The sequence below is a fragment of the Mytilus trossulus genome, chromosome 10 (assembly GCF_036588685.1).
Source record: "Mytilus trossulus isolate FHL-02 chromosome 10, PNRI_Mtr1.1.1.hap1, whole genome shotgun sequence".
NCBI classification, from domain to species: Eukaryota; Metazoa; Mollusca; class Bivalvia; order Mytilida; family Mytilidae; genus Mytilus; species Mytilus trossulus.
The window spans coordinates 69493886-69504165 of record NC_086382.1 but is presented as its reverse complement, the minus strand read 5'-3'; the positions used below and the strand labels follow the sequence as shown (position 1 = coordinate 69504165).

Sequence of the window (10280 nt, the reverse complement as noted above, 5' to 3'; positions counted from 1 at the left end):
CCAGGTTTGATCCACTAAATTCTACATAAGGAAATGCATGTATAGTATAGGAAAATGACAGCTAATTTGTAATCGTTTGATGTGTTTGAGTGTTTCATTTTGCCATTTTTTAAGGAACTTTCTGTTTTGAATTTTCATGGATTTCAGTATTTTTGTGATTTTACTCTCTGATAGAAATTGAACTACAAATACAAAGGTACATTTAGTTTAAGAGTGTCCTCTCTGTAGCTCACCAAGATAAGAACTCTTACAAAATTATTTCAATACTTTCCAAATTTAAGAAACATTAACTAAGTATTAAAATCAAAATCTTCATCTGTCATGATCCAGATAGATTTTCTAGTTTTTAGTACTTATTTAAAAAAAACAATTTCCAGATTATACAGAAAACAGAGACGCGATATAATAGTAAGGTTAACAAATGCAATTCCCTCATATCCTGTATATATTTTTGTTAATCATGCTAAGATATTAGATCTTAATCATATTAATAATTAACAGTCAGTATGTATTGTAGATTATATCTGGTACTATTATACTTTTAGTATAATAGTGCGAGATAGCATGTAAAACTTTGAGATTTGTATTGATTTATTCTCTCTTTATGGGCCTTAAATTATTACGAATAAAGACATTTAATATGATTTGATTTGATTTGATTTGATTTTAAAACTACAATGCAATTTTCGCCTTTATGCAGTTCTGCGTTGTATTCTACAGGCATCGTTTGATTTGTATGTATAAATCAATAGCCTTATATCTTTATTATCATAGTGCATGAATTTATTTAGGATCTATACAAGCGATGTGAGTATTTTAAATTCAGTGGTTTACTTTATTTGATATATATTGTATTTTGCATGGTATTGCAATATTTATATCAAAAAAGAATTTAAGTGTGACAATACCATCAAGGTAACCATTTTAAACTTTTATCAAAAACTATGAGCATATAAAATCTGCTTTCGCTTTTGACCGAACTATAAACTGTTTGTCACCAGTAAAAGGGGTAGGAATTGATTTTGACTTGTATGGTGCTGTATAAATTACACACGGAACTATATCTTACAAACCCTCGTTATAATAAATATGAATATGTAACCCAAACCCTCGAAATCCATGTTTTTGTTATAATGTCAGTTACGGCAATGCATCTCTTACTTTAATTATTAATTTATTTGGATACTAGTCGTAATAGAAGTTAAAATCTACAACAAAACAAATTCGTATTCGTGTGATCTATAAAATAGTAAACATAACCTCATTTGTAGATTACTGGTATTGTATTATAAAAATGCTTATCTACCTGAAATCAAATATTTAAGTACTGTAGCCATCTTCAGGCACACTGAAATGACATAGAAAATCCAAAATCGGCAAAGGGCAAGTTTCAATATAAGAGAATGTCAACCAAAATTTAAGTGCATGTGCTTTGTATCGATTAGAAAATGTTAAAGTCGTAGATATTTAAAAAAATGCATATAATAAATATGACATCAAATTGTACTGTGTGTTTGATTATTTTGTTTTCAGTACCATTAAAACAGATGGCTTCACCATTTAATAGGGAACTAACACATGAAAATAATGAAAATGACGATAATTCACAACAAACTAGACCACTTCCTGATGGCAAGAAGTATCACGTGTTTATATCATACAGTGAAAGTGACAGACCCTGGGTCGAAACAGTAATACAACACTTACAAAATGATTACAATTTTAAGTGTTTTGAACATTCAACTGATTTTATACCAGGGAAGAAAATAGCGGAAAACATAGAATATGCTATGACAAACTCCGTAAAAACAATGTTTGTTTTAACGGAGGAGCACAATAAGAGTTACTGGTGCCATTATGAAGTAGAATTCGCCATATTAAAGTTGCTAGCTGAAATGAAAGAAAATGTCATCATTCCAGTCTTAAAGGAGGAATGTGAAATACCAGGCTATCTTAGACCATTCACTTATGTGAACGCCACAGGGGATTTGAACGTGTGGCTTCCAAGACTTGTTTCAGCTATGGAGGCAGAAGGTAAATTTCGAAATTAAAAGTGCAAACATTCATCTTTGTGCATTATTTTAATCATGTTTGCATTGTTAAGGATGAGTGTTCATCTGGTTTATACCTAAGAGTTATATAGTATTGATGAATTACGTTTTGAATACTACATAGCCATTTATATGAAAAAGTAAAATAACAAATATACCGAACAGTGAGGGAATTTCAAAACAGACAGTCTTAAAAAAATAGCAAAATCAACTGCACAAATACATCGATATCCAACAAAAGAAAAATAACTGTCATATGCCTGACTTGGTACAGGAATTTCTTTATGTAGAAAATTGGCGGGAAAATTCGATAGTTTGCTTCACTACTCCTTGTATGACAGTGGAATTGAATTTCATTATATTGACAACAATGTGTGAGCCAAAACAAACCAGCCATAACAGGTAAATAAAGGCAACAGTAGTATACCGCTGTTCAAAACTCGTAAATCCATGGACAAAATCGGGGTAACAAACTAAACGTCAAACATTATGGTACATCAGTCTACATTGTAATATAATATTTCACTATAAAACATATAACTGTTTTAACAATAATGTTGAAAAGAGAAGCATGATGTGCAAATGCAAATTCAACAATGTTTTTCCTAGGTAAATATTCTGCACAATTTAACGAAAAACATTCTGATGAAACAATTGACACTTTACTTTAAATTGAAAATTAACTCGGCGTAGTTCATAAGATTTTAAAGCTGTTGAACCCTACATTATTACCTCTTCTATCGTTTCTTATGTTTTAGCACTGCGTATTAACTATAATGAACAGAAAAACGTGCGAAGTTCTGTGAAAGGTGTATACAAATTTATGTGATGTCTATTATTAGTCCAGGCATTAATCTGATTAAATTTTAAGTACGTGCTTTTACGAGGCGACTAAACGCCTCTTTTCTTTAATTTATATCAAATATTTGCCATGATTTCATTGCATAAAATACAAAAAGGAAATACAAAAGAAAAGGTAAAGATCAATTAAAACATAACTTTTACATTTGCAATTCTTTCAGACATACAGTACAATCATGACATTGACTTAACCAGCGTAAAGGATGCAGGTATTGTCTTCATAAGATGTACAAAAACATAAAAACGGTTTCGACTGGTTAAAAAAGTAAAGGACATCACCAAAATTTTGTATGACATTTTCAAATAAAACTTGCATGTTAATGTAAGGGTGAATCATCGGTGGAAGAATTATGAGGAGTTATGTGAATTCCTGAGGTTTCGTTGGATACCCATTTTCGTTGATTTTGCGACTACAAAAAATAATTTTGTATAGGCTTATATACCGATTTCTGCACAGTAGATATTTAGCAGAAAAGATGTTCCTGTATAACTATATCATATAAAAAGCATGGTTTATTAATGGAAAAAGTTACGCCATTATATATGTGATGTAACTTGATATATAAATTACAATCTGTTAACCTTTTTACACGCAGTAGTAAGAGCTTTGAAGTACCATTTATAATCCTGAACACGAATTAAACATTTGCCACTGGACATAAAACAATTAAATTATCAATACTTACAAGTAACTATAACACTGTCACGCCGAAACTGTCTTTTAAACCATAAACGTTTAGTATATTAGTAATTGTGGTAAAACTCTTTACTATATTATGAACGCTAGACATTACTATTGGAGGATTTCACTGAATAACAGGGTCCTTATTTGGAACTTCAATTAGCCATATCTGCAATTATTAAATGGGCAACAGTCCGAACCAATGAATATGCTATTTTGAAAATAAACTTTGACACATTCCCCATTTACTTTCTCAAATTTATATTTCGAAACTAAAATTTGTTTATACAGGTAAAACAAAGTTAATGCATAAATTATATAATATATATATATATATATTTAGCATTCAAATGTGTCAAGCATTGCATTTAAATTTTCCTCTCATAGCAAGTACAAAGTATTTAAATTGGGGAAACTGTAAATCTTATTTTATTTAAAAAGATGAATACATTTGAAATATTTTCAGTAAATCGACACCGTAATCTTGAGATACTCCATAAGATGGAAAGTCAATTTAGCTGCAGCGGTCCAGTCTTCCAATCAAAATACGTGCCTCCCTCCTTGAGCAAAGATCCTGTAAACGTAATGTATTTGAAATTAAGAAGATCTGTTTTAATCTTTCGACTATAGGAGGGGCGAAAGATACCAGTTGGACGTTCAAACTCACCTAGAAAAAGAAAAAGAAAAACACACAAACAAACAAACAAACAAAAGTACACAAGACACAACATATAGACCAATCACAACAAAATCCATCCCAAAACTTGGGATGAAGTTAATGTATTGACAGCTAAACGCATCTTTTAATTTAATGTTGTTTTGGCATTGTGCCGCTTACATATTCATAAGAAGTTTTTTTTTCAGCCAAGAGATTGTCTGCTTGCTTTTCCTTTCCAAAATTAGCCTTGTGCAACAATATAACTCTTATATGGAAAAAAAAACCTCACCAGATAGTAAATTTGGTACGCCAGACCAACATTTCGTTTATACAACACACGACAGACCAATCTGATGACTAATCAGTGAAAGTCGAATTCTTAAAATAATATTTAATTACGCAGTTTAAGAGCATTGTGTTCCTTGTGGTATTGCTTGCTCCGGAGCTAGAATGTTTGCACCTAAATGATTTATTACATATTGTTTTGGAGTTTAAGCTATTTTTTCACACTCTGAAATTGTATAAATCTACTACAGATTAGCCAGCAGCTTTACCATGACACAATACACAAACTATCAACGAGTCATCTTGTCAAAGGTCGACACTGTCGGAATCTGTGGTGTCCATCAACATTGTTATGGATTGTGCTTTTTTTGACAATGAATGGCTTCGGAATTGTGTTTATAATCTTCTCTGTTCGTCAACAAGCACTAGTTGAAGAGCTCGATAAAGAACACGCACAGGGAAAAGAACTTTACACCACAGCGAAAAATCCACATGTTTTATTTATAATGGCTGGAGTTTGTCAATCCATTGGGTTGTTTACCATACTGTGGTCTGGTGTGTGTTGTTACTCAGAATATAAGGTAAAGAAATTACAACGATGAAATAAATTATTTAATGTATAAATGTGTATAAACTGTGCAGTTTAAGATTTCAAATGACATTGACCTTGGTGAGATGAATGCGTTATACATGAAAAGCTTCACTAAACATTAATTGAATAAACGATTATAAATAGCGCTTATAAGATAATATAACTTAGTGGTGTGGTAAAGGAATGTCGAACCAATTGTCTATTAAAATTTCACATTTTTTTTAAAAATTTATTTGTTATTGGTATACTAGTATTTGATGTTATTGTGATACGAATTTGTTGAGGAAGGTTTGCCGAAGAATGCGATACGATTTCATGACTGTGTTTTCCTATCACACAGGGCGATTGGGGTGATGCATTTATTTCCCATTCTTTCTTTCTCATATTTCACATATGTTTTCCTATTTTCACGAATATTCTATACATTCAAGTGTATAACACATACTTTGTATCTGGCTATTGACAGTACCATGTATTATGATAATCACGATTTAATGTATTACATTTGTCTATGCACAGGGTAAACGTCAGACTCATCGTGATCTCCGGGAACTGAACAAAAGACTTCTGCCATCCAAAGTTTTAGTTGCCTATAAAAGACAACGATGTCTGGCAAACTTTACCGTATCCTTTTTTTTTTATAGTAAAACAATATTCTGAAATAACAAAAATCAACACTTATTTAAACAACAGAATTTACTGACTTAAGAATCTTTTCCCAGGTATAGATAGCGTTGTCCTGATTTGGCCAAAAATATAATATTTATTTTTACTGTACAATGATTTTATAATCGGACTTTGGTCATCAAATTTCACCTCTTATTACATCGAAAAACTAATATTGTGTTTCATATGTAACGTCGTGCAAATAATTATCATCTTCCTTATCAAACTTAGATATGTTTTCTTTTTTATGATGTGACTCAGTGTGTAGTAAGTGTTTTAACAAAGTTTGATGGTGATGCAATATACTATGATTTAAAGCAACAGCTGTTGGTTACCGGTGTAAAAGTCTTGAAAATGATTTACAATGGGGGGTTTTAATCTCGGCATGTATTAAATCTTAGTGAAAATATGTTTTTCATCAATCACCATCCAGATGGTGTCAGTTATAGTACGAACGACAAATCAGCAACATGAACCCAAACCTATGATATGGGAAAAAACATTTAGACACCTATATCTGTTATGATAAAGAATTTCGGAGTATATCTTAATAAGAATTGATGTTTCCCGAAGTCAGTATGACTCTGTTATCTTTGATATTTGATTCCCAGATTAGTCCAATATGATAAATCTCTCAGAGTCACACATTTTTCTGTGGAGTGAAATTACCGATTTGTTTGAAACTATTAATACAGTTGTAACAAACCGTGAGTTAAAAATTTTCTTGTTTCGTTGAATTCTTGTTACTTATTAAAACGTTTTAGATTTTTTTACTGTTTTAAAATCGTTTGTCTTTCCTGTTATAATCGTGTGTTATGGTAAAGATAAATAATCAGTCCCATCATTTATTAGATTTTAGTTTGGTTCAACGAAATTTATACGATATATTTAGTTTACAGTTTGATTCAGAAGAAACACCGACGTAGCTAGATAATACAATTAAATATCTAGTTACTACCACAATTTGATTTTGTAATTTGCATTGTTATTAATGAATGTAACATCAGTTTTACAAATCTAATCTTGAATCTATACTAATTCTATCTTATTTTTGGGAAATATGTTTTAGAAATCCAATAGTTATCAAAGCTACCAGGATTATAATTTAGTACGTCAGATGCGCGTATCGTCTACATAAGACTCATCAGTGACGCTCCTATCAAAATAGTTATAAACCAAACAAATACAAAGTTTAAGAGCATTGAGGATCCAAAATTCCCAAAAGTTGTGCCAAATACGGCTAAGGTAACCTATGCCTGGGATAAGAAAATCCTTAGTTTTTAGAAAAATTCAAAGTTTTGTAAACAGGAAATTTATAAAAATGACCACACAAATGTGACGTCACTTTGTTGGTTTTTTTTAGAATTTCAAATGTGACGTCACTTTATACGTTGAGGCTTAAACCAATTCGGCTGAGTATTTTTATGTGCTGTAATAGGTTGTTTTATGAAATCTTTCCGTTTTTATACTGTAGATAGTCACACTTCGGTTTTCTCAGGTATATCTATTATTTAAACATTTTATAGAATTTACTTTTTTGCAAAAGTATGAATTATTCTAAATAATAAGGATGTTCTTATCCCAGGCAGAAAATCCTAGCCATATTGGGCACAACTTTTTGAAACTTTTGGTCCTCAGTGCTCTTCAACTTTGTACTTGTTTTGGCTTTCGAACTTTTTTCATCTGACCGTCACTGGTAAGTCTTGTGTGGACAAAACGCACGTCTGGTGAATTAAATTTTAAACCTTGTACCTTTTGTTAGCTATTATTCGTGTGTTTCTCTGTCCTATATGGTCTCCCATTTATTTATATTGTAGTGGTGTCGTGTAAAGTTGTCATTTTAATGTTATATTTAGCATTGCAAAAAAGAGGGAGGTTTGGCATGCCACAAAACCATGTTAAACTCACTATTTTTATATATGGTATACTTATTTAAGATTTCCAGAAAACCAGGGGTTATTTTTAGTGGTACCTCCTTTCGGGAGCTCTCTTTCTTATATGATTTTGAATGTATGTTGAAAATTGGCATGCAGAAAGGTGACATCTGTACAATTCAGGATATACCTAGTTTCTATGAAGTTAAACTTAAGGTAACATATTTAGAAAGCTGTGAAAATTGCAAAATTTGGTTAAACAGATATGGACATTTAATTGGTGGTATGACACCTTAATCTATTTACCGCTTTGATGTGCCTCTGATTTGTTCAAAACAACCAATCACTTATTTACCGAGGTTTCAGTTCACCGAACACACATATTTATGCAAGAAACAGAAATATCTACAAACTAAAGACTACAACGGTCGAAGAAATACACCAATGAAGCAACAATTTGGCAAACAATGTCATGATATATGATAGAAATAAACACTAAAGGGGGCCTAAGATATCAAAGGGACTAACAAGAACATACGCCATGGCAAAAAAAACATACAAAACGAATCTTCAGTTTATAGATGGAATATTTTTGTTTATCCCTCACAACATCCTATTAAACAAACATATACTTGAATTGAGCATGATTGAACACTTTTTATTATTGTGATAACATTGATTGATGGAAAGCCCTATTAAATGTTATCTTACAGAATCATATAGCTTTAGAAAAACACAACAAAAGAATACGACAGCGTCAGAATGGCGGTGAGATGGAATTTATCATGAATCATGAGGACAATGTTCACTTGTTGGATGATACAACTGAGATACCAATGGATGATGATCTTCAGGTACTAATAATCCTTTATACGGTAAAGACAGACAAACTTTACATTTCTTGGAATGGACCACACTAAATTTAATTCTTATCTATAACTGCAAGCATTTCATAAAACAGTATTTACACAGATCCATTTAAAAAAAAAATTTAAATCTTTAACCTAAAATGTATTTCTTGTTGCTTTCATTACTTAGACATCAACCATTTGGGGTCTTGGGTTTTTTTTTAGAAGAAAAATTGTGCTAAAAAATTAAAGCATTAGGCGTATTTTCGTCGTACCAATGCCGAAATACTGGCTACTGTGCTGGTAATAACTTTAGGAAAATAAAATTCACAAGTTGTCGACCTAGTGGTAATAATAACATGAAAGGTAAAAACTTTACTGCATCAGTTGTGATTTCGGTGAATGTTGTTTATTCATTGATTCTCGAGGCCGCAATATTTAAAAATTGAAGAAAAAAAACATTGTACAAACATTGGATAGTTTATAAGGTATGAATTTCAGTTCAGGAGACTACTATTATGCATTTCTTTTAACGAATATGCGTTGTAATTAGATTTTATTTCGATAAAAGAACATGCATTGTGTATTTAATGTTTTACATGTTTTATAGGAAAGGATAACTGAACTTTTGTTGAATTTGAGCTCAGCATATTTAATGGAATATATGAATGAAAGACTAGACCTGCCTATCGATTCCATCAGACATGCGTCACAAGCAAAGTGTCTTTGTCAGTTTGCAGAATCAATAAACACAAATTTGGACAATGTAATTAATGTATAATAATTGTGTCTTATTGTACACTCTCACCAGAAATAGTTATTATCATGCTCAATATAGATAATTATAAATGCAATGAAAGACAACGTAACTTTTAGTTATTTCATAGCAGTTTAACTTTTCTACAAATAAATATATACCCGTACTTTACTTTTAATAAGATATTTTTATATCTTATTTTTGCTATATATGACAATATTATCTGAAAAAGTAAAAAGGATGAAATTAAAAATTGAACTTTTTGCATATTTAAATGTTTTGAATGGTCTTTCTGACTAAACTTCATTCAGATTAGTTCGAATTATCGGTCCTACTAAAAAGCGCCCGGGAGCGCCCGGGAAAAGAAAAAGCCCCCGGGAAAGTAAAAATAGCGCCCGGGGAGAATAAAATAAATAATATTTTACAACATTAATGTTTTCTTGAATAAAAAAGGAAAATTTTGCTTGTTATGTCCTTAATATAAATTAGGAAAATGCACGATGCTAAATCTAAAGTGTGTAGATGGTGTTGTTGCATTTTTACATTTTAGATTTCAAAATTTTATATAGTTTACTTATAGTTAGTAAATATAAACAAGAGTTTATAGAAAAATCATGAACTTTATTGTCTTCGATCAAAACGTATACTTCGTTATTTAAAAATAAGCGTTGCCTGAGGTCTAATATTCGCAACTGCATGGTGAACACTTTTCAAAGTTTTGTATTTTACAAAACACACTTGAATTGACGGTTGAAGATTGAGGAAGGGTTTCAATATGCCTGCCACTAAGAAAAGAAAAGTTAAACCTACTGCAAAAGCTAAAGCTAATATGATATTCCGGAACTGTGGGATATGCCGTAAAAACTGTAAAATTGCTAGCATCTGCTGTGACAATTGTGATACGTGGTACCATCTACGATGTGAAGAGTTGGAATTGGCAGACTATGAAATGTTCCTGACAGAAGAAAATGTGAATTATTCGTGCAAAGGGTGTTTTTCCCATGAA

At 31.2% G+C, this 10280-nt stretch overlaps 2 protein-coding genes across 3 annotated transcripts; both read left to right on the top strand.

The window, feature by feature from the left end:
* Positions 1-1547: 1547 nt before the first annotated feature.
* Positions 1548-3153, top strand: LOC134688117 (toll-like receptor 2). Its single transcript, XM_063548589.1, has 2 exons — positions 1548-2034; positions 3074-3153. The coding sequence occupies exons 1-2, from the start codon at positions 1548-1550 to the stop codon at positions 3151-3153; spliced, it is 567 nt and encodes a 188-aa protein (XP_063404659.1).
* A 911-nt stretch (positions 3154-4064) lies between these two features.
* LOC134686559 (uncharacterized) lies at positions 4065-9535 on the top strand. Of its 2 annotated transcripts, XM_063546231.1 has the most exons (6): positions 4065-4176; positions 4789-5118; positions 5649-5753; positions 6027-6062; positions 8383-8523; positions 9128-9535. In XM_063546231.1, exons 1-6 carry the CDS (start codon positions 4096-4098, stop codon positions 9296-9298), a joined length of 864 nt encoding a protein of 287 aa, XP_063402301.1. In that variant the 5' UTR covers positions 4065-4095; the 3' UTR covers positions 9299-9535. The 2 variants fall into 2 exon arrangements, with proteins under 2 accessions (XP_063402301.1, XP_063402302.1); XM_063546232.1 differs by lacking the exons at positions 5649-5753; positions 6027-6062.
* The last annotated feature ends 745 nt before the right edge of the window (positions 9536-10280 follow it).

What these genes read in the sequence shown, in the direction of transcription:
- LOC134688117 (XM_063548589.1), top strand. Translation starts at nt 1,548, where the DNA reads ATGGCTTCACCATTTAATAGGGAACTAACACATGAAAATAATGAAAAT. An exon ending in TTCAGCTATGGAGGCAGAAG is followed by an intron (nt 2,035 to 3,073) that starts GTAAATTTCGAA and finishes CAATTCTTTCAG; the next exon opens with ACATACAGTACAATCATGAC.
- LOC134686559 (XM_063546231.1), top strand. Translation starts at nt 4,096, where the DNA reads ATGGAAAGTCAATTTAGCTGCAGCGGTCCAGTCTTCCAATCAAAATAC. An exon ending in TGAGCAAAGATCCTGTAAAC is followed by an intron (nt 4,177 to 4,788) that starts GTAATGTATTTG and finishes AATCTACTACAG; the next exon opens with ATTAGCCAGCAGCTTTACCA. An exon ending in GTTGTTACTCAGAATATAAG is followed by an intron (nt 5,119 to 5,648) that starts GTAAAGAAATTA and finishes GTCTATGCACAG; the next exon opens with GGTAAACGTCAGACTCATCG.